The sequence below is a fragment of the Hyaena hyaena genome, unplaced genomic scaffold (assembly GCF_003009895.1).
Source record: "Hyaena hyaena isolate Hyena2069 unplaced genomic scaffold, ASM300989v1 scaffold_366, whole genome shotgun sequence".
Classification (NCBI taxonomy): Eukaryota; Metazoa; Chordata; class Mammalia; order Carnivora; family Hyaenidae; genus Hyaena; species Hyaena hyaena.
Genome location: NW_024080999.1, coordinates 468,386 through 493,030, shown reverse-complemented (window position 1 = coordinate 493,030; position 24,645 = coordinate 468,386). Strand labels below are relative to the sequence as shown.

At 34.1% G+C, this 24,645-nt stretch overlaps 1 protein-coding gene across 2 annotated transcripts in view; it reads right to left on the bottom strand.

The window, feature by feature from the left end:
* NECTIN3 (nectin cell adhesion molecule 3) overlaps positions 1-24,645 on the bottom strand; it is a 123,967-nt gene that overhangs the window by 67,338 nt on the left and 31,984 nt on the right. For both annotated transcript variants that reach the window (XM_039250342.1, XM_039250341.1), the window contains exons 2-5: positions 16,580-16,921; positions 8,943-9,239; positions 6,154-6,271; positions 2,210-2,361 (exon numbers count right to left, since the gene is read on the bottom strand). In XM_039250342.1, coding sequence (XP_039106273.1) covers positions 2,210-2,361; positions 6,154-6,271; positions 8,943-9,239; positions 16,580-16,921 — 909 coding nt within the window. The remainder of the gene's footprint in view (positions 1-2,209; positions 2,362-6,153; positions 6,272-8,942; positions 9,240-16,579; positions 16,922-24,645) is intronic.

The window sequence follows — 24,645 nt, the reverse complement described above, 5'->3', positions numbered from 1 at the left end:
AAAAGGTTTGTAAGAGAGAAGTGACATGATGTGACATGCCCTTTATTAAGTGTCATTCTGGCTGCTCTTTTGAGGATAAATTAAAAGTAGGAAGATTAAATGGCTGTTTTAATACTAAAGTAAGGGCTGGGGCACCTGAGTGGCTCTGTCGGTTAAGTACCCGACTCTTGATTTCAGCTCAGGTCATGACCTCATGGTTCATGGGATCAAGCTCTGCACTGGGCTCTACACTGACTGCATAAACCCTGCTTGGAATTCTCTCTCCCTCTCTGCTCTCCCCCCCCCCCCCCCCCCCCCCCCCCCCCCCCCCCCCCCACACACACACTCTGTCTCTCAAAACAATAAACATTTAAAAAAAATAGTGGAGTAAGGGTTCCTGATGGCTTGGGTCAGAATACTCACAGTAAAAGTGGAGAAATATAAGGTTCTGCATATAACATATTGGAAGACAGGTCCATATTGCTATGGACCTGTTGATGGACTGGGTGGGATATGAGAGAACTGAAATCAAGAATAAGCATCAAGGATTAAACCCTGAGCAAAGCTAAGGATGGAGTTACCAATGACAGAAGAAAGGAGGGAGACTGTTAGAGAAAGAGGGCAATGGCAAGAGGCATAAGATCAGGACCTCAGTTTTGAATGTTAGGCCATAAATGCCTATTATATTTCTACAAAGAGTCAGTGATCTTTAATAGGCAGTTGAACACGTAAGTCAAAAGTACTGAGAAGTGGATCCAGAATGCCAAAAAATACAAACTTAGGGTATTATCAACGGAATCATATATATAAGAATGCCCAAATTAAGCCTCAATATTTAAATGATTACATAATAATACATAGAGTCTGAGATTTACATATAATATCCCATACCTAACTATACAACAGAAACAAAAAGTAAGCAGTCCTCTGGTAACTGCATTTTAAATATGCATTCCCTATAGCTTTAAGAACCTTAAAAAAAAAAAAAAAAAAAAACCTTTAAGGAAAAGAAAGGGAGACTAATAAACTAATATTTAATCTCAATCTGATTTCCACCAAAGCACTGCTGCTGGCAGAAAGAGCTAGCTAGCCAGAGATGTACACAGCTCTAAGCTTCTTGTGAGACTCATGCAGAAGTATATTTGCATCATGCCTATCATGTGCCAGGCACTAAGTGCTGCGGATTCAAAGGTAAATGAGGCAAATGCAACATGCTTAAATGTGAGGGTGGATAATGAGTACACAAGTATGCATAAAACTACAAATTGTGGGAGATGCTAAGAGAAAATAATATGAGGGACTGTTCCTAGATTGAGTGATCATACAAAGATGAAGAATATAACATTAAAGCAAGCTTAAAATTTCTCTAACTTACTTAGTTTTAGATCAGAACAGAGATAAAAACCTTAACTATCCATTACATAATTACCATACAAACCTGCTTTACTCAAAGTTCTCTTCCTTTTCCCTTTTCCATCTTTTAGACATGAAGATTGCTATATTCTCATAGTCAACAAGGAGATGCTCAAAATATCTTATAAAATTTTTATAAATGAGCATTCCATTGATAATTTGTTACAGCCACACCCATGAAAAACGTATTTCTAGCTCTAATGGTATTTTGTGAGTACCCAAATTTATATATTCAAATTAACAAAAACGTTCACAGTAAAACAAATTGGTAATAATAAATATCTTAAATAAATTTTATTTTATTAGCACATTTTCAATAGCATTCCTACTTAACCTCTCAGTAATCCAAGACGATATAGTTTCATACTGAATGACAAAACATGTTGTTTAATAAGCCAGGTCAAATTCAACATCCCATTTTATTGATGAGACCACTTGTGTTCAGAGTAGCCACCAAAAACAAATAAACCCAGTGTAAAGATGTTCTCGGTGTAAAGATGAGAAAACCTAGAAAGGTACACACCACCTACAAAAGGAATACTTAATACTATAACTGGAAAAGTAACTACATGCAAAGGTCTTAAAATGTGTACAAGCTTATTGCATAGACATTTTGACACTTCTATGTATGCCACTTTTTATACATGTTTCAGGTAGGGCTCCTTCATTATATCTCTTTTAGATTATTTGGAAAACCTCACATTGCAGAATGTGTATCTTAGCCAAGTATAAATTACCATCTAGAACACAGTGTTATTATGACTACTGTTAAAGGAATAATTTAATTAACTCATTTTGCCAGTAGACAGTAACTTACCTGAAATGTAGATGACCTTTTGATCACTCCTTTGACCAAGGGAATTGGTCACTTTACAGACATAAACACCAGAATAATTGAAAGTCAATGGATGGACAAAATGAAGAGTATTGTCTGAAGCCAATAAACCATCAGGCCACTGTCCATCCAACCTAGATTTTAAAAAGCATGAAATTATTTTATGTATCTTCAGATTTTATTCACTGACAGCTATTTAAATAAGATATCACACATTTGAGATGTTAGTGGAAGAAATGGCATCCTTTAGGTAAAATTCACTATGAAATGAAAGTATATAAGATGTGAATTGTCAACAAAAATGAACAGACAAAATCTATTAAGAATACTCATTCTTTCAGGAAAAAAAAAGAAAAAATAACCATTCTTTCACAATACCAAATGATAGAAGTGGAAGTAGGCCAACATATTAAAATGAGAAAGAAGTAGAGGAAAAAAAATTATGTGATCTTAAAGACTCAAATTCAGAAAACAGGAAAATTAGAAAAATATATTATTTGGAGACATACAGTATCAAAGGAATTACAAATAATTCTCAGTGCACAGATCTATTCATGATATATCTATAAATTTCTTAATGAAGAGCTGTATCATTTAAGTACATTTTAGCACCTTCTATAACAGATTTCATACTGAGCAAAATTAGACTGTGCTCTATCCAAAGAGCATTAGTTTCTAAAGCAACAAAAAGGTCTTCTTTATAAAATAATCTCAATTTTAAGGTGAGGATCTGTGACAGTAAAAACCAAGACACCATTTGGCATCAATAACAATTTTTTAAATTGTTAATAAATTAGTATGTCTATACTAATTTGGCTAAGAGGTCCTATCCTACATTAGCATAAACCACAATAAGAATAAAATCCCACTACAATTCTAAAGCCATTCATTGCAATGGAATTAAGTGTACAGTTATACATCATATTGCCAACCTTTGGGTACCAAAAAACACACCAAGAGGTATTTATTTTTAAATTTTTTCTAAAGCCCATGAGTAATTTTTTTTTTAAAGAGGACAAAAAGTCAATTACACCAGGCACTCAAGTATTACGGTTTGAGTTAAGTAGATTTTCAAAACGTCCATTCATTCATTTGGCCATCCATTATTTAATTACCAGTAGCTTACTACTAATCATACCCTACTCTGCTACTGTTGCTGAGATTCACAAGTAAACTAGATCAGTTTCTTGCTTTCAATGATCTAACTATGCAGTAGAAGACCAACAACTAATTACAAAGGGAATAAAAATTTAAAAATAATAAAAAAGTAGAAAGAAACAAAACCAACACTGTACCACAGGAGGAATGATTTTGTTCTGCAAATCCAAGGATAGTATGTAAAAGAACAATCAAAATCTTTTACGGTGCTGGAACCTTAATTTAGCACTGAAGAAAAAAGATAATATTCTTACATGGCTTTTTAAAAAATAGAAACACCCAACCTCTTCTATGAAGACTCTGAAAACAACATTAGTACAAGCACACGCTTTCAAAAGGTGAATTTTCCTAGGAGGGTGAGAATGAATATGGAGTATATAAACCTTACCAATTACCTCTCTACACTTTGAGGCCCAAATTCTAATCCCTTTAATTCTGAGAAATAGAAAAATAGCTTATAATCCTTTAAAGTTGCTTATTCAAATAAGTCACAGTCATAAAAATCTAAGTATCACATTAAACTCACAGCAAATGACATGCTAAGCACTTTCTATAATCTTTCACTTACACTACTTCATTTATATTCATTGTCTCTACACTCACAACTCTATGACATACTTCTATAGGTGAAGAAACAAAGAATTAGAGAGGTTAGGCATCATACTCAAAAAGAATCTCCAAGTACACACACTAGGAAGGGAACTCAGAATTGTATGACATTTAGAAATAATCTATCACACATCTTAATCAATGACTGCTTCCCACTTTTAAGAAAATGTAAATGAAAAAAACCTTCTCTACTTTAAAACTGTACCTTTGCTTAAAGACAACAGATTAACCAAATATGTTTCTTTGCTCCCACAAAATTCCACCTAAAACAAGGGTAAAGGAATTGAAAGCTATTAAAAACCCACAAGGAGAAACAGAACAGGAGGCACAATTCATCAGACAAGATGTTTCAACAAACTTTTAGAAGATGGAAAAGTAATGGCGAAAATACATGCTTTAAGCCACTCAATCAGGATTGATTTTGTCCCCGGGGGACAACTGGCATGTCTGGAGATTATAGGGTTGGGGGTGGGGGTGATGGTTTGAGGCCAGAGATGCGGCTAAACATCCTGCAATTCACAGAACTCCCTTCCAAAAGAAAGATTTATCCAGCCCCAAATGTCAACAGTGCCAAGGCTGAAATGCTCCACTTTGGGCTGAAGAAGTGCTTCCAGGAGGCATATGAATGGGAAGGCAGTCAAACTGCTCCAAAGAACTCAAGATTTGGAGTTTGAATCACTGTACTACAGAAAGCCACAGTGAAGCAGAGGGCTAGGAATTAAGGAGATTAGTTGAAAGCTGAAAAAACAACAGACTCCTCTCTCAACTCTGTACAGATGCTAGACACTCTTGATTTAGAAATATTAAAAAAAAAAAAAAACTGAACGGCTATGAAAAAAGGCTTTCCCTCTTCCTAAGTGACATCTGAATGAAGCTTCTCTAGGGAAAGAATTCTCTCTATCTGATCACTCTAAATGGAATCTACTAATGAGTATTCAATCCCCACTCTAAAGACAGAGTTTCCGGGCATTTTATTTTAATACATCACCCTAAAACGACTAGAAAGCTGAGAAAATTAAGGAATATCTACTAAATAAAGGCAAAACAAAAAACAAAAGAACTTGAAGAAAAAAACAGACAATAAGCAGGAAGCAGAAAAAACTCTCTGAGGAAATAACTTTCGTACTGTATTCCTGGGAAAAAACAAGAAGACATTATATCCATAAAATAAATGCTATGAAAGGAACAGAGAAAGAAGAAAGTCACCCCCAGAATGTTTTACATCAGTAAGTCAATTGGGGGGAAAAAATCAAGGAAATCTAGGAAAAACAAAAAACTGTTTGAAAATAAGAAAGGATATTTAATATACAATAAATAGGTCTGGTAAATGCAAACCAAAAAAAAAAGGAGGGGGAATTATCAGGAAAAAAAAAAAAAAAGGGAAAATTATACATAGTTAACAGAAGTCTCAAGACTAAAGGGGAGCCCCAAATACTGAGAAATATAAATGAAAACCTTAGTATTAANAAAAAAAAAAGAGGGGGAAATAACAGGAAAAAAAAAAAAAAAAGGGAAAATTATACATAGTTAACAGAAGTCTCAAGACTAAAGGGGAGCCCCAAATACTGAGAAATATAAATGAAAACCTTAGTATTAACAGTTTGAAATTTCACAGATAAAGAGAATTAAGAATATTCTTTTAGGCTAAGAATGATTAGCTTCAGGAAAAACAAAGATCTTAGATGAAAGAAAACAGAATTCTGGTATACTACTAAGTTGTCAGCAAACAGTATTTACTTGTCATAGGGAGGCAAACAATGATTACGGAGTTTAACTAAAAATAGCTGAATTTCACTGGGACTTATAAAGGTAGGGTTACATATATAGGTATGTTTGTGTGTGAAGGGGTAGATATAAAATTAAATTTTCATCTGCCACAATAGTAGGCAATAAATACTATTATGAAGTAGCAAAAAAAAAAAAAAAGTAGCAATTTACAACATATGATGGTAACTACCAGAAGGAATTGCTAAAAAGTAGCCTCTGAGAAACAGAACAGCAGGTAGGGTATGGAGGTGGGACAGGAGAACACTCAGAAACAATTTAATTTTCAACTATTACTATGATCATGTATTACACGGATAAAAAAATTAATTATGCATTTAAGAATATTTTTTACTTTTAAATAATTTCTCTTTAGAAGTATCTGATATTATTACCTGCTCCACACAGATTTGAAGGGTGGTGGATTTGCATCAGCATTACACTTGAGATTAACACCTTTTCTTCCTACAAACCAATTCCCATCATAGCCTGTTACTGAAACCTCAGGAGCATCTATAAAATAAATGCATAACAGGACAAATTATCTTTTGTTAATGATAAATGCAATATAAAATGACAAGGCATTAACATAACAGACTGTGGAAGACAGTAGTTAATAAATATTAGTAGACTGAAAGAATGAGTGCCTGAATGTACAATGAGTACCCAAACCCTAGGCAACTATAAGCATGTATACAGTTCTAGTTATTATGGACACTGAATGTAAGAATATTCACAAACCTATAATCACCAAGAACAAAATTTAAGAGTTCTATTATGAGAAACAAAGATATATGAACAAAGGAAATACATTATACTACCTAATTTGATGAGAAATGGCATTTAAATACCAAGTCACCATATACAACTGTTTTAAAAAAATGTTTGATCTGAAAGAAAATAACCCCTAAGAGATACAAAACCAATCACAGAGATTAAATTCTCTGTATTATAAGCAACTAATATTCTATGGGTAAGTTGAGATGGGATGTGACACAAACTTTCTAAGGCTAAAATTAAAACTAAAGTAAGTTATCTATGGCCTCAACTGTTCTAAAACATGACATTTTATCCATTGCACCCAAACATCCTTTGGTACATGTGCAATATAATTAGTTAAATGAGCAATTATCCCTATCTACCAGCAATATAAATTTATGCCTTCCAACTATACAATCCAATACTAACCATTCATTCAACCATCATATTGTCTAACTCCTAATAAGGGCAGGAACTGTTTCAGGCATTTGGTATACATATAGACTCTGTATTCATAATATTTATTTTCTAATAGCTTTTAATAAGGAAGAGAATAATTTAAAAGTATTAAAAACCTGTTATGAGAGCCAAGAAAGAAAAGAACAGGATAATACATAGAAGATAAGAAAGGCTTAATTTAGATTGGGGATGGGGCTGAGAAAGATCATGAAAGGCTTCTTAGGGAAATATCACTTATGCATGGTACAGGGGCCTGCTGTGAGTTATGCAGTAAACTAGATAAATAGTACATGACCAGGTGGGAAGTTACAGACTAGGTCAGTTTAATTCTGCCAGGGAAACTTGATCTACTATCAACCAAGGTTTACAAAAAATGTGGTAAAAAATTAAACCTTTACTAAGGAACAATTAACTACCTTAGTAATTTTAAGAACGAAATGCCTGCCTCATAAATACCAGAATTAACAAACATTTTTATAACTTAAAATTGGTACTACAAAATGTTACTGAAAGAACAGTACAGATATCTGTGTGTTTACTTTCTTTTAATAAGAGGAAGGAACAAGTACTAAGCAAGGTATTCCCAAAGAATACCTCCAAACTTTTATATGAATTCTGGATATAAAATTTTATCTCTTTAAATTTTGTTCACATGTTTTATAGGTCTCACTTAAAGAAAAAACTCATGAGTATTCTAACATTTAAAGAACAAGTCAATAAATCTAAGCCATAATTATATGCCTTACATTAAAAGAAATATTTTTTTATATTTAGGATTGCATTCAAGCAAATACCAACCAAAAAAGAATAACATACGTAATACAAACTGAAGAAAAATTTCAGTCATTACTAAATACAAGGAAGGACAAAATATATATGAGGAAAATATTAATAGTACTTACAATTGGGATCTGAATTTTACAAGAAAAAGGAAAAAGTTAAGTCTGTGAAAGTAAGGTAGGAAAAGGAAAAAGAGAAATTTTAATTGGATTCTCCAGAGAAGTGAAAAGAAGGTATCTGCACTCCAGAATAAAATGGTAATAACATTCACATAAGATTAAGTTCCCAAGTTCAACCCTATAAATGTTGAAAAAGATTCTTAGAATTAGCTTTAGAAACCATTACACAAAGTGTAATGAGTATGTACAATTTAAAATTCCACACATCATATCAAAAACAAAACACTAAGAATGAAAACTGTAACAGCACCTATTCATTTTCCTTGTTATAAGCTAGCTGCATTATTACTTTTTCTTCTGCTCAAAATTTTTAAATGCTACATAAAGAACATACCAACTGAGAAAATGTACAGGAAAAAGTATACACACATATATATACACATATACAAACTTTACACACAAGGGAGCATCCCTTAACAAAAAAATAAAAATACAAGATGGGCAAGCTTTGAACTTATCTACAATGGTTATGATCTCAATGATGTCTTTAAAATACCATCTTACTCTATAACATGATCAATAAAATCAGATGTAAAAAAAAGCAGTAGTGAAACACACAGGTTTTCACACAAATAAAATGCACCTAGGCAATGAAAGATTTTTGCTGAAAACATCATGGGTAGTATGAATAAAACTGAAAAACAATAACTAAAGTAACTGGATTGGAGAAGTTTATCTTGAAGTATTGCACATTTTGAGGTATAAATATTCCCACAATTTGCTTAAGTCCGGTCTAAAAAGGATAAGATTAAATAATTTTAAGTTGGAAAGCAACTTTAAAGTCACTCTCCATCTTTACAAACTAATAAAAAATGTTCTGGTTACATAAAATTTCCATGAACATATTTTTAAAAATGAAGAAAGAAAAGGTCAACAAGGAAAAGCTGTAAGAATATCTGAATACTAAATATTCGAACTAAAAAGTCTGACATTGAATCATGTCAAAGGAAGAAAATTAAAATAAAATGCATGATATATTTAAAAAGCAAACGTTATCATTTACTTACACTGTATATCTAATATGAAAGAATATCGGATGTCCTTTTCCAAGGCTGGATGTTTTACAACACAAGTAATTCGCCTTCCTCTAGCAAATCTGGTTGGAAACAGCTTGTACTGACTGACAATTGTTGCTGTTTCATTTGGAAAAGAAGTTGTAGTGGATTCCATTTCACCAAGATCACCTTCCCAGTCAATATGTGCAACTGGTTTTCCAGTGGCTGCGATACAAATGGCTGCTACCGTTTCATTTCCGCCATCAATTAAAGAATCTGGCCCTTTTATCAGGCTTACAGTGGGTTCAACTGTTTAAATTTTAAAAAAGAATTAGTTATATTTTAATATTTACATGCTTCCAAGCCATATCTACCCATATTTCATAAATTTAGAAGCAAATGCACATAAAATCTATGCACACTTTTAAATAATACCAACATCAACTGGATTCTTAGAACGAGAGGATCATAAACCAAGACAAACAAGAAGCTAAGAAAAACTTTATAATCTTGAGGACAGTTCTCCCTAGTATACATTTTTCTTTATAGCGACTGCTGAGTTCTCCCCAGTTAGCATATGAAAATGTCCTGTAAACTGGATCATAATTTCCCTTATGAGACTGTAAGTATTATCACTCTGAAAGGGGGGAATATAGTTTTTAGATATACTGCTTCATATTGCAGGAAAAATGTTTACAGAAAATATAAATTAAGTTACAAGTATGGAACCTACATTGTTAAAGTATAATGTCAATAATAGTTGTGCTTAGCATGTAGATCCCATTACCTTTTTCTAGTATAAGAAAGCTCCTCAGCAGGTGAAAAGTATCCTCAATGTTTAGGTCCTTTCAATCTACCTTCCATTATAGTAACTATCTCTTCACATTTTCCAGCAAATTTTATGTACTTCTTTCTGTATAAATTCCTCAGTCTCACTTCAGGAATTATTTGACTCAAGCCTACAGTTTATTCTGTATATTAAGTTTTTATCTCAATAACTTCTTTTCATCCCCAAAATGTCCAACTAGTTCTTTCAGTGCCATCTGTTCTTGATTTATATCTATTTTTTTGTTTCATAATTGTCTTAAGGGATGTTAATATTTATGTATTTCCTTATGTATAAGATGTATTGCTATAAAACAGCAATAGGAAAAGTACATACAACACACGTAATGAACACTTTATAGTAAACATCTATGTAACCACCATACATCTTAATTCAAAAACAAGCATTAGCACTTCCCAGGTCCCTCAACATGCCTCTTCCTGACCTTGACACCTACCTGCCTAAGTATAAAATCATTATTGGAAATATATTTTTGTTTACTTTTCATGATAGGTCTACAAGCAACACATGCAAATCTAAATAACAGTTGCATTTTACCTATTTCTGAACTTTACACGAATAGTATTGGACTATATGCATATTTGTAACAGTTTTTCTTTGACTCACCTTTGTGTTCCTGAGATTAATTTATTTGAGAACAATTTGTCTTAGTTTATTATTCTGGAATTCATTTTTAACTTTTAATTTTTAGATCATTTAAATTTACATGCAATTGCCTAATTAATTTTAACTGTTGTATGGTTTATTTACCATTGGACATTGGCGCAGTTTCCTGTTTAGAATAAACAATTCTATAAGAAACATTCTCATTCATGTACCTTGGCATATTTGTCAGATGCTTCTCTAGTCTATCCCTTCTAGTGGAATTACTACTGCTATTTTTATTTTTAGTTTTACCAGATAATGCCAAAACAGCTTTCCAAAGTACCAAATTACTCCCGATCTTAGAGCTCCTACTGGTCCAAAGACTCACCACAAGTTCATAGTGTCTGACTTCCCAATGTTTGTGAATCCTGTATGTATATAATGGTATTATCATTGAGACTGTATTTTTAATTTCTCACATTATGAATGAGGTTAAGGGTCTTTTCGTGGTTATAGGCCATGTGGAATTTCTTCTACAAAGTCCCTATTAAAACCAATGGCTTCTTCTTATTGATCTGGGAGGAGAACCCTTTTTTGATGATGTGGTAAAAATATCCTCTACTGTTTTGGACCAGTGATGTGTTTTGATAAGCAGAAATTTTTAATTCAAATGTACCAAAATTTATCAGTTTTTATTTACCTTTTATGGTTAACTGCTTTTATATGCTAAAAATTACTTCTCTACTTCAGGGCAAACTATTATGTAATTTTCTTTTTCTCTGCAGGAATTTTATAGATTGACTTATCTCTTCAAATGTTAAGTGATGCTATTTGATAGTCTATGTCTGATAATTCTATCATCTTATATCTTTGCAGGTCTGTTTCTGTTGTCTTACTTGTGCTGGCTGCTGCTTATGGAGTCTTCTTTACTTGTATGCCTGCCTACTCAGCAATAAGGAAGGCTATAAACAAACAAACTATATGCCTGTGTTTGAATAATTGAGATAGAAATAATCTAAAGTCTAAAATAAAGTACTTTTCTTCCAGACCAGAAAAAATTGGAGTTTTCTTCTACCAAGCTCCTGAAATCACTAACCAGGTCCAGGATCTCCTGAATTTAAGATCAGACCACTCAGGGGCGCCTGGGTGGCTCAGTCAGTTAAGCGTCTTGACTTCAGCTCAGGTCATGATTCCACTATTCATGGAATAGTGGATGTGGGTTCGAGCCCCACATCAGGCTCTGTGCCGACAGCTCAGAGCCTGGAGACTGCTTGAGATTCTGTGTCTCCTTATCTCTCTGCCCCTCCCACACTCAGGCGTGCACACACACTCTCTCTCAAAAATAAAAAACATAAAAAATTTAAAAAAAAAAAATCAGACCACTCAGGTAATTATAAACCTAGAAGTGTATAAGAAGGCTGGTTTACTTCTAGTTTACTACTAGTCTGAAAATGTAAGCTTTGGATAGTGAATAAAAGAAGGGTTATTAGACATCCCATATTAAGCAGAACTACACTTAGAGGTTTTCTCTGTCTTCTCAAGGCTCTCAAAATCTTAGCATCTCAGGTGTTCTGAATTCTCAAAAGCCCTCAGACTGAATGCAGCTTTCATTGCTAGGCTTATTTCTGTTTTTACCTTCTCCCAGATTTTGCTCTAGTTAGACTTCTCACTATATGTCTTACCTCTTTGAAGTTTTCAATGGTATTTTATATTGCACCCCTCCTATGGGAGAGTTAGTCTGAATAACTTATGCCATCATTAATAGAAGCTTTTATCTTTGAGGAACTTAAAATTTTATTTTAAAGTCAATTTTAAATTACATTATTTCTGTCTTCTCTGAAGGGAATAAACCTCCTGGCTGTAGATTTTACTGGCTTTCTGAAGTTACTTTTCTCATATACCTCAATATTTTAGTTAACTTCTCTGTACCCTTCCCTGTCTAGCAATTTTGCTGTTACTTCCTCTTAAGATTCTACCAATGCCCCCCTGAATGGGTATTCTCAAAGGGGAGAACATGGTTTTCCCAGCCTTGTGTGAATGCCAGAATTGTTGGTTAGATCTAAGGCTTTCTGTTGGTTCTTTCCCCCATCTCAAAAGGTTCCTCTCCCATGTACACAGATCAGTACTGAACCAAAGGCTTGAGAGGACCCTTCTGTAGATCTCTAAACAACGTGCGTGCTCTCTGATGCTCTTGGCTTTCCAGTATTTTCCTCCACAAATTCTAATCACTTGTCCTCCCTGAATTCCAATGTCTCTTTTACTCTCTGAACCCATCATTCTCTGCTTCAAATCCCTGTCACTGAGCTGTACCCTGGAAACTGCCTAAAGAGGAAACTAGAACGTTGGAGGAACTCACTTTGTTTTCCTTCTTTCAGGGATCATAATCCTACACTGCCTATTGTCCCATGACTAAAAGCTTTCTTATTTGCCTGGTTTCTTGTTCTTAGAAGAGGGTAAATCCAGTTCTGTCATTCCATCATGCTCAACAATGGAATTTTTTTTACAGCAAAAGCAGTATCTCTAAAAACTGGAAAAACAGGAGAAAGAAAAATTACCCACAACTACAATATCCTAATGCAGTCATTTTCACCTTCTTCCACTTTTCTTCATTTCTTTTTCTAGTTTCTATATGGATATAATTATGGCATACCCATTTTTTTTGGCTTCCCCCCCCTCAAGCAGCAACATTTCTCTTAATCATAATTCTAACAACTATATACTATCCCATTTAGAGAAGTAATCAACTATGTAACAACTGTTCTACCATGGGGCATTGACGTTAAATTTTTCCAAAGATTTTTTGTTTGTATCACATTCCCTTAAATTAGTTTTTATCACTAACACTGCACTGAAACTCTAAGGTCACCATGTAAACTAAAGGCTCAATATTTCTGTATGCCTATTTTCTTTGACTAACTTTATAGAATTTGATATTTTGGTGTAGTTCTTCACATTCAGTTCCCAAAGAACTAAGTACTAATGCCTTAAGGTATCAGTTGTAAGTAAAGAATTACCTTCTGGGCTATGCGTTTAGAATGATACTAGCTGTGGACCATCCTTAGGAAAACTGAAAATGGTTATTCAAATCATGTGCTATAGGGCTTAATTCTCCCTGTGGTAAAAAGCTGCTAAAGTAATCTTAAAAATTTTATCTTCTCATCATGTAAGTAGTATTACTTTGCTCGAGTTTTTCTCAAAGCTCTTTTTGAGCTCTTCATTTGTTTCTTCCTACCTCTGCAGTAATAAATACTGGGTCCTGGGCCTTCAGTTACTTTTTCCATCTCCCTTAATTAAAAACTTTTATATGTTACATACTATTATCCAGAAACTCCACAGTTTCTAAATACCTGCCTGGGATTTTTTTTGCCTATATATCCTCAAACTCAATAAAACAAATGCTTGAACTCATTATCTTAGCCTCCCAACCTCAACACCTGGTTTTCATTCAGACACGCCCATTGGAATTAATAGTAACATAACTTATTCAATTACCAGGGTTCAAAACCTGTTATGCTCAAAGCTCCCTTGCTTCTTGTATCCAATCAGTTACAAAGTCCTGACAGCTATTCCTCTATAACAGTTCCCTTCTTTCCTCAAGTGGCGGAAATTAGAAAATTAATTTCAAGTCTTCATATCCTCATGGCTGAGGGATTGTGATTTTAGGACTTCTTCATTTCAATCCATCAAAAACGCCAGACTGATCTTCATAAATCACAACTTTCATCACATTACTCCCTATATCAAGTCTACTATGACTTAAGTATTTTTGTAAGCAAAGTGAAAGCTGTGCTTCTCAAACTTTACTCTGAATATGAATCATTTGGTTATCGTGCTAAAATGGAGACTTATCATTCATTAAGTCTGGGAGGGGCCTGAAATGCTGCATTTCTAACAAACTCCCAAACTCCCAAGTGATACCAATGCTGCTGGTTCATGAACCACACTTTATACAGCAAGAGTCTGATAGTAGAAAACGGGAGGCAAGAAGCACAGTACCTTATACTAAGTTGGCATTTCTGTTAATACAAGCTCAAATTCCCCATCCTAACCTTCAAGTTACTTTAATGCAGTCCTACTCAACTCTCTAGCCTTTCATTCTTGGGCTTTATATAAATCTTGTAAGCAAACAAATTAGTCAATGGTTCCACTAATAAGGGTTCTCAACAGTAAGCGATCTCTCCTCTCCTCTCCCAGAGGACACCTAGCAATGTCTAGAGACATTCTTAGTTGTCATAACTGAAGGACTGCTACTAGCCATCTGGTGGGTAGAGGTCATGGATGCTGCCAAACAGTCTATAATGGACAGGACAGCTCACTACAACAATTTCAGCACAAAATGTCAACAATGCCGATGGTACAAAACTCTGCTCAGATGTGGTTTTTTGCCTCCCTACACTGGCTCACTTATTCTCCCTATACTTATTCTCCTTCTTCTTACCCAAAACCTACCCAAAGTTCAAGGACTGACTCAACTATTTTTTTTCTACCCCACATCTGTAGACTAAAAAGCTCACCAATCCATTCTTAGACCTTACTTAAATAACATTTAAATGGGCATGACTGCTATATACTAGGAACCCTCGTAGGCTTTGGAGAGAGAAAGTTAAATTTCAAAGTACATAGTTTCAGTCCACCAAGTGTTTCTAATGGAGAAAACACATAATAAACAATATGGTAACTGCTGTAAAAGATAAGCTCAAGATACAATGGCAAAGGAGCCAAAAAAGAAATACATCAATTTACAAGGGGTTATATATTTCAACAATGGCTTCTAAAAGGATATGGTCTGACGAACAGCAGTCAACTACAAGAATGTAGGAGAGAGACAGGAAGAAAAAGAAGGCAATCCAACCAGAAAGAAAAACACATGTAAAACAAACAGATATTACCAGAACTGCAAATAGTTTATCATGATTATTAAATGTGGGTTGTTAGGAAAAGCGGAGCAAGGGATGGAAGAGAAGAAGCTAGAGATACAGGCATGGGTAAAACCATGACAGTCCTGAGTTTAAAATCATTGAATACTGTATTAATTTAGAGGGAATTACTAAAATTTAAAACAAAAAAAATTTATTCACATGAGCTCCCTCTTCCACACATTAACTATTACTTTTGCTGTGACCTTTTTTCACCCTGATGGTGTGCACTTGATTTTTCAGCTATTTATACCTTGTCTTCTAAACAAAACATTTCTCAAAAGTATCAATTTCATTAATATGAGTTAGATATCCCCATAGCTATTAGGGCATACCACAAACATATAAAGCCCTCAAGAATTTAGTTTTATTTCTATTTTTAAACAGTATCTCTCAACATGAAAAAATACCTACCATAGTTGGACAAATCTGCTTTCCTGCATTTCAGAGACCCTGAAATTATGCCTTTAAATACTAGGGGCTGTGTACTTTTTTGTTTCTCTGAAAGCAGGCACTGAGACCAAGTGAGGGGTACAAACAGCTTTTTATGAGAGTTTAACATCGGGAAGGAAAAGTGAAGGAGGACTGTGGATGGGTGCTACCAGCCAGTCTGACCAAGTTCCCACCAGGCAAAGACTGCCTGTTAAAGGAGTACTATTTTGGGTGGAAATGGCTCAGGTTGCTATTACTCTCTAATCCTTATTCTATTACTCCAAAAGTATAAACCAGTATTTCCAAACTGGTGTACCTTTCACTCTAAGTGGCTAAGAAGCTCATTTTAAATTCCACCATAAATTCTAACAGTTATCAGAAAAAGGCAGAAGATTGTTCATTACAAGCAACAGCCCAAGAGTCAAACAGCTATGAAATCCACAGTAGCAGAAATATAACTTGATTTCAGAAACAAACATGAAGTGTATCAATGGGCTCTAAGACAAGTCATTTAAATAAATGGAAAAGCTTATTTAAAAATAGTAAAGTTTGAAAATTTGAGAATATTGAAAATGTCAAAAACACTCAGCACTCAGTATTATAGATAAAAAATAATCTTTCATGAAGAAAGGAAAATAGCTAAGAACCACATGGTATCACATAAATGGTTAGGGCAGATACAGACAAAATTTTGTTTAAATTGAGAGAGGCTAGAATCATAGAATTTTAAGACAGAACTTGGAAAATCATATTTGAATTATTTCACATCTAAATATATATATATATTTTCAATTATTTAAAAATCTTGAAAATATTTTTATTATAATTCTTGCCACTATCACCAAAATATATAATTCAAGCATACCTACCTAATACAGTTACAGTTGTAGAGGACTGAGCATTTCCAAGTGGGAATGTAACAGCTTTGCATATGTATTTTCCAGAATCCGAGAATCCTATGTTATGTAGAGTAATTGTAGCATCATTAAGTGAATAGTTTTTAAACAAGACTCTTCCCTGATACTCTCCTTGAACAGAGAATCCATACTGAGGATGATGAACTGCAACAGTCTGTGAACTTTTGCCATGGATCTTCTCCCATGAAATTTGTGTTATAGTTTCATTTACTTCAATTAAACACTTCAATGAAACATTCTTTCCCCATACTGCTGTGACATGTGGCTCCACAATAATTGGTCCAGCTAAGGCACCTATGGGGGGGAGAAAACAGTTCTCAAAATGGAAAAAACTTATACTAACATCTGATCATTCTCCCCCCAGCCCTTCCTGTTTCCCTCTCTCCCTCCCACTCTCCCTTCTACAGGTCCTCACAGGTGTAACACACACACACACACACACACACACACACACACACACACATTTTGAATAAATAAGAGGAAGGACTCAAAAGAGGTAGATGTTCCCAGGGCTGAATGTTAAAACCACAGAGTGACTCTCAAATAAATCAAATACCTGCCAATATTGTTGCATGAAAGGAAAAAGCAATAGATTGGGCCAAGAATAAGCTTGGAAGATCAGTTCCCAGGCAAGCCTTCCGATGAGATCCCAGCTCTAACTGACACCTTGACTGCAGCCTAGTGAAAGTCTCTTACGCAAAGAAGCCGGCTGAACCATGCATGAGGTCGTGACACAAAGAGACATAATAAGTGCACACTGTTTTAGAGTTACTAAGTTTTAGGATTATTTGTTAGTTAGCAATAGATAACTAATACATGCAGGATCTGTTGAACCAAATATAATACCAAAGAATCTTCCTCTAGAGGGTCCCTCTATCAAAAATATCTATAAAAACCTTCACTTAAGATACACCAACTGCCAAAAAATTCATTAAAACAACACTTTTATAAATATGAAATCAATTTTTTCCATTTCATGAATGAAAAAAAAATGCCACAACCAAAAGTTAAAATAAAATGACAACAAACCTTTCCCTTATAATACTGACTCCCTTCCTGAAAGCAATGTGTGAAATCTAAATTATTTTAATAGATATAAGACTAATATTTATGAAACTAAACTCAAGCAAGACATTGCTCATTGACAAGTATATTACAACATATATACAAGCCCTTGGAGAGCTTATAACTCACATGTCTCCTGACCAAATAAATATTCAAATTCAGAAATAAACAAATATAAACACTCAAACATGGAAACTGTATAAACAATATACTATATAAATAGTAACTTTGAAATTTAGAGTTATGTCTAATATTTTTAAATGAATCTAAAAATATAGAGGTATCACCTAAAACATAACCACAAAAATGTGTTTTAAACATGTTCAAACAATTCTAAACAACTACAAAAACTTTACAAAATATTATTTCTATGAGCCCTTTTAGGGGAAATAAAACCACAAATGAGTAAGTAAAAAGTAAGTAAAGAGACAAACTGTACCATCCAAACCATACATGAATAAAAGCAAATAATAAGTAATAGGAGAGCAAACTGTGTCACCCAGGAGACAACTGAAGGAACGTATTACAAAAAAGGACTGACAATTCACAGTGACTATACTTAACAGCTATGGAAGAAAAAGGTTTTATTTAGCCACTCCCCTCCAAAAGTATCAAGTCCCCCAAATTTATTGTGCTCTATCACCTTTCAAGTATAATTTCTAAGCTTTTAAAATTAAGCCAAGACATATAAATTATGTAAGCATTGTAATGTATTTTAGCAGGCTACCACAAGCCTAGTAGTAAACCAGAAAATATATAAATGATCAATTTATGAATATTAAAAATTTCATATATTATGAAATAATACCCAGTTTATATTGTAAAAAAAAAGACACAATGACTAAGTAGGATATTCCAAGAATGTAAGGATATTTTAAAAAATTTTTTTTAATGTTTATTTTTTTTTGAGAGAGAGAGAAAAAAGAGCACAAATAGGGGAAGAACAGAAAGAGAGGGAGACACAGAATCTGAAACAGGCTCCAAGCACTGTCAGCACAGAGCCTGGTGTGGAGCACCAACTCTTGAACTGTGAGATCATGACCTGAGCCGAAGTCATAGGTTAATCGACTGAGCCACCCAGGTGCCCCTCTAAGGATATTTTTAAACTATTTATAACACTGAAAGCTCACAGTGACTTCCTCATTTGATGCTGAAAAGGCATTCAATAAAATTTAACGTTCATTATCTGATTTTTTTAAAAAATCTATCGACAAAAGGATTCTTAATAATAAAGTAGATTTTTCTTAAATCAGTAGCCATCAAGAGGGCCTTGCTACTAAAACTAGAAAAAGAGGGCCTTGCTTAACCACTGAGACTCCAGGTGCCCATAAAAAGTGTTTAATTTTACTCATAAATATTAATATTACTATCAGGTTTTTCTTTTTCATCTTTTGTTTTAATATCTAGGAGATAATGAGCAATTTTTATTTTCCAATTTTTCTGCAAAATTATTCTTAGTTTTTGCTTGCTACAAAAGTAAACTCTGGCACAGTTTTCTGTTGTTTCAACTCTTAAACCTCTGAACAAGGCTTTATACTACCTTTCAAGTATTGGTAATTTAGCTCCTCCATAGATTCCATAAGCTCCTAATGATGTATGTCCTTTTTTGTGTTTGAGTTAGCCAGAGTTAAGTTTCTGTTGCCTGCAAACAAGTATCTAATATATTTCCAATCCTAGACTAAACCCAAAAGTTAAAAACCATTTCTAAGTAAGATCTTCCTCCATGGAAACTTAAAACTGTACAGAAACAGATTCTTCACTGTAGTTCTCATACCAAAGTCACTGTTCGAATGCCTCACTTCGCAAGGTCTCCCAAACATTAAGCCTACCTCCTCCCCCAACTTTCCCACATGAAGTAGAGTTTGACAAGAGAACAGAAGTGTGTCCTCAAGAAACGTAAATGTTTATTTCTTTTTTATTATTAATGTTTTATTTATTTCTAAGAGAGAGAGAGAGAGACAGCGTGAGCAGGGGAGCGTCAGAGAGAGAGGGAGACACAGAAACCAAAGCAGGCTCCAGGCTCTAAGCCAGCTGTCAGCACAGAGCCCAACGCGGGGCTCGAACCCACGAAACTGTGAGATCATGACCCCAGCCGAAGTTGGATGCTCAACCGACTGAGCCACCCAGGCGCCACAAGAAACGTAAATGTTTATTTCTAAAGACCCAAATTATTTGAAGTTTTTTAATAAAGTTCTTCATTAAGAGTGATGTAAGTCTAGAATATAAAAGAGGCTAAGGAACAGCAAAGAACTGAACCTTTCATATCTGGCAAGAGCCTACCTGACATTGTCAGAAGGTGTTCCTCATTACTGCACACTCCAGAGGCCAAAGAAAAGCAAAATACATTTGTACCAATGACTAATTAATTAAATTGAATTTATTATCCTTTCAGAGAGAAAGAGAGAAAAGTGTTTTCCTTAGCTCCCATGAAAACACTAGAATCATGAAAATAAAACTGTTTGTATTTTTCATGTATATTTGAATAGTCAGTCAGGATTTAGAGCGTGATGAGGATACAAATCATTTGGAAATATTTTTTAAAAAAGTGTGTGACAGCAAAAGAAAATATAATGATTCATGTCCTATAACTTCTATGGGTTAGTTAAAAACAAAAAGTGACTTCATGTTCATATTAGAGACCATATTAAAGTATCTGAGAGGAAGTATAAAGTGACCACTATTCACTTTCCTACTTCTCCCACTCTCAACAATGAGCCAAAAAGTAACAGAAGTCATCACAAATCTATCCTTAATACTATGTTTTTTAAAAATGTTTTTAATTAAGTTTATTTATTCTGAGTGAGAGAGAGAGAGAGAGAATAAGTGGGGGGGAAGAACAGAGAGAGGGGGAAAGAAAGAGAGAATCCCTCTGTCAGTGCAGAGCCCGATGCAGGGCTCAAACCAGAGATCATGACCGGAGCAGAAATCCAGTCAGTTGTCTATCGACTGAGCCATCCAGGTGCCCCAGTACTATCTTTTTTGATACTTTGATACAATTTTTTACCACATCTCATTTCTCAACCTATGGAAATGGCAGGTATCTTGTACATTTTAGGTCCCAGGATCTTCTAAGTGTTATTTATCATCTACAAAATAGGTATATGCAAATATTCTCCAAATCAAGCGTTTACTGTACTCTATGTCCGATTACAAACAATACTTCCAAAGAGGTATGGATCTTTTCAGACTCCTCAGAATTTAGAATAATTTTTTAAAGCAACATCTGAAGTAAGTACACATTTTCAAGAAACTAACAGAGGTATTTTCAACAATTTCAGCATACTTAAAAGTTTAGATGAATCCGATTTATCACTAGTACATTCAATAATTAATCTGAATTGTTTTAAACTAATAAATGGATATGTCACATCAGCTTTGAAAATTTAACAGAAAATTCTTTTCTATAAAATCCCCAAACAACACTCAAAACAGAAATAAGCATAGAAGAATGAAGTCAAGTGAATTAATAGAATGTAAAAACTATGAATAACTGCAAATTCAAATACTATTAGAATATGGAAGAATCTCTATCTTCTTGTCATGACTTAACTTGAAAGGAGAACTCTGGGATCACAGGAGGTCCTATATCCTAAGGGAGAAACTGAATCACATACTAAATATAATGAAGAAAACCCAGGACATTCATTTATCAGTATGAATTAGGAATATACTTTTGTGCCAGGCACTGTTTTAAGTACTGAAGATGTCCCTGTATTTATGAAGTTTAAATTCTAATCAGAGAAAAGGAATTAAGATAAGGTATCATAGAGTAGGAAAGAAGGAGGAAAATAAAGGAAAGTAACAGGGATTACTTTTGGGTACCACCAACACTTGTTGTAGATGCAGGAGAGAAGATGGGATTTGAGTCAGGATAATCAAAGTGGTAATGTTAAGCAGTGTTAAGCACAATTCTGGATATACTATATTGTGAAAGAAAAACAAAAAGGATTCCTGGTGGAACAAAACACTGGGCCTAAGAAAATAGAAAGGCCAAAATTATTCCATAGTTTTTGGCCTGAGCAAGTGAAATCATAGAGTTGCCATTTACCAAAATGAGACCATCAAGCGGAGCATTTTTAAGGGTCTGAGGTAGAGAGGAGTTCAGGAATGCAGTTTGAGACTTGCTTATTTCACAACCAAATGGAAATGCTGAGTAAGTAACTGGATGTATAAGCCTATGCTGTTTTGGAGAAAGTGATAAACTGAAGATATAAATTTAGACTAATCAACATATAAAAGGTATATAAAGTCATGAGACTGAATGAAATCAAATACAGAGTATTAACAACATAAAGACCAAGCACCCATGGTGCATTCAAACATTTAAGGGTTTGGAAGTTGAGTAGAATTCAAAAAAGATGATGTCAAAGTGTAGTCGGGGAAGAAGAAAAAGCACCCAGAAAAATCTTGCACCATAAGTAAACCAAGTACCTAGAAAGGGAGAGTGATCAGCTATTCCAATTACTGCCAACTGGACAAACAAGGACCAATGAATTTAGTCAACTGTCTTAGTGAGTGCGGAGGATAAAAGCCGACTGGAATAGATTTATAATAGCAGAGACTTCTGCTTATAGCCAAGGAGAAGTAAAAGGATTTACCCTCTTGCTTGAAACAACCATTTCAAGGCAATGATCAACAAAGAATATTGATCCTGAGAGTAAACATACAAGCTAAGACCAATAACTGACCTCAGTTTACCACCTGGAGTGAACCCAAAGGCCTCAACACAGGGAAAGAGAATCTAATAGCTAAGCAATCTCCCTGACATCTATCCAAAACTGTACAATCAAGCAAGAAAAAGAAACAAAAGGCATCTAGATTAGGAAAGAATAAAGTAAAAATGTATTTCCAGAAAACAATCATCTGTGTGGAAAATCTGATGGATTTTCTACAAGAAAGCTACTGTAACAGGGCATTTAGCAGAGACAGTAGTCCTTACATAGCACCTAAGATCAATATACAAAAGTCAATTTTATTTTCATGTATTAGCATTGAAAAAATTGGAGGTGGGGAGGGATTTAAAACACTGCTGTTTAACATCAAAAGAAAAAAAATGAAATGGGGACATACCTGACAGAAGTTATGAAAAACCCAGTTAAAACTATGAAATTTGCTAAGAGAAATTAAAGACCTAAACAAATGGAAAGATAAACTCTTCTCATAGAAGACTTAATATTCTTAATATTAATTCTTTCTAAGTTGAGCTACAGATTAAACACAATCCCAATTAAAATACAATCAGATTTTTATAAAAATTGACAAGCTCTTTTCCTTGAAATTCACGTGGACATGCAAATGTAAATTTTTGTGACTTTAGATTGGCAAGTATTTCTTAGCTTTGTTACCAAAAGCACAATTAGTGAATTTCATCAAAAATTATCTATTCGTCAAAATATACTCTTAAGACAAGCCACTTAATGGAGAAAAACTTTGCAAAACATTACTTGATAAAGGATTTCTATCTGATAAAGAACCTGAATTCAAAACACTTATAAAGACTTCTGTAATTTTCATAAAAAGAAAATAAAACAAGCCAACTAAAAACATGAGGAAAAGTTCTGAAGAGACATCACCAAATAGCATTATGAATAAGTGCTCAACATCATTAGGGAAATGCAAATTAAGACCACAATAAGATATCACTACCCAGATATTAGAGTGACTAAAATTAAAAAGACTGAGTATGTGGAGGACCTGGAATCCTCCTTCACTGCAGGTTGAACTGCAAAATGGTACAACCACACTGGAAGACACCAGCAGTTTCTTAAACAAACACCGTATCATCTACCCATTTCACCTCTATGTCTACACTCACTAGATAAGAAACCACGTGTCTATACAAAGACTTGTAAACAAATGTTCACAGCAACTTTAGTTACAAGATCCAAAAACTGGAACCAACTCAAACGTCCACCAAGAAGAGAATGAATAAACAAATTGTGGCATAATCATACACACTATACTATTACATATATGTATATATTAATTCATATGTATGTACTAACATATGTATATACTAATACACATATACACACACTATTCAGCAATAAAAAGAAATACGCACAACTAGGAACAGAGGAGACCGTCTTCAACTTGATAAAGAACAATTACTTTTTAAAAACCTACAGCTAACATCATATTTAGGGTGAGAAACTAGAAGCTTTCCCAGTAAGATCAGGAACAAGGCAAGGATGCCCCCTCTGTTGTACCTTTATAGCATTATACTAGAAATTCTAGCTAATGTAAGAAGAAAAGGAAATAAAATGTATACTGATTGGAAAAGAAGAAATAAAGCTTTGTTCAGATATGATTTTGTGATGTAGAAAATCAGAAAAAACTAACCAAAAAATCTTCCAACTAATAAGCAGTTACAGCAAAGCTGCAGGATACAATCGCTTTCCTATATGCCAGCAAGGAAAAGTAAAATTTCACATTAAAAACACAGTATCATTTACATTAGCACTCCAAAGATGAAATATTTGAGTATAAATCTTAACAAAATATGTGCAAGATCTATCTGAGGAAAACTACAAAACTAATCAAAGATATCAAAGAAGAACTGAATAAATGTAAACACAGTCCACATTCATGGATAGAAAGACTCAATGTTGTCACGATGTCAGTTCTTCCCAACATTATCTATAGATTCAACATAATCCCAGCAAGCTATTTTGTGGTTATTAACAAACTGATCCTAACAGGTATACGGAGAAACAAAAGACCCAGAATAGCCAACAAAATACTGAAAAAGAAGAACAGAGTCACAGGACTAACACCACATGACTGCAAGACTTAGTATAAAGCAACGCTAACCAAGACAGTGTGGCACTGGTGAAAAAATAGACAAGTAGATCAATACAACAGAGACTCCAGAAATAAATTCATACAGCTATAATCAATAAATCCTGACAAATTAACAAAGGCAGTATAATAGAGCAAAGAGAATATTTTCA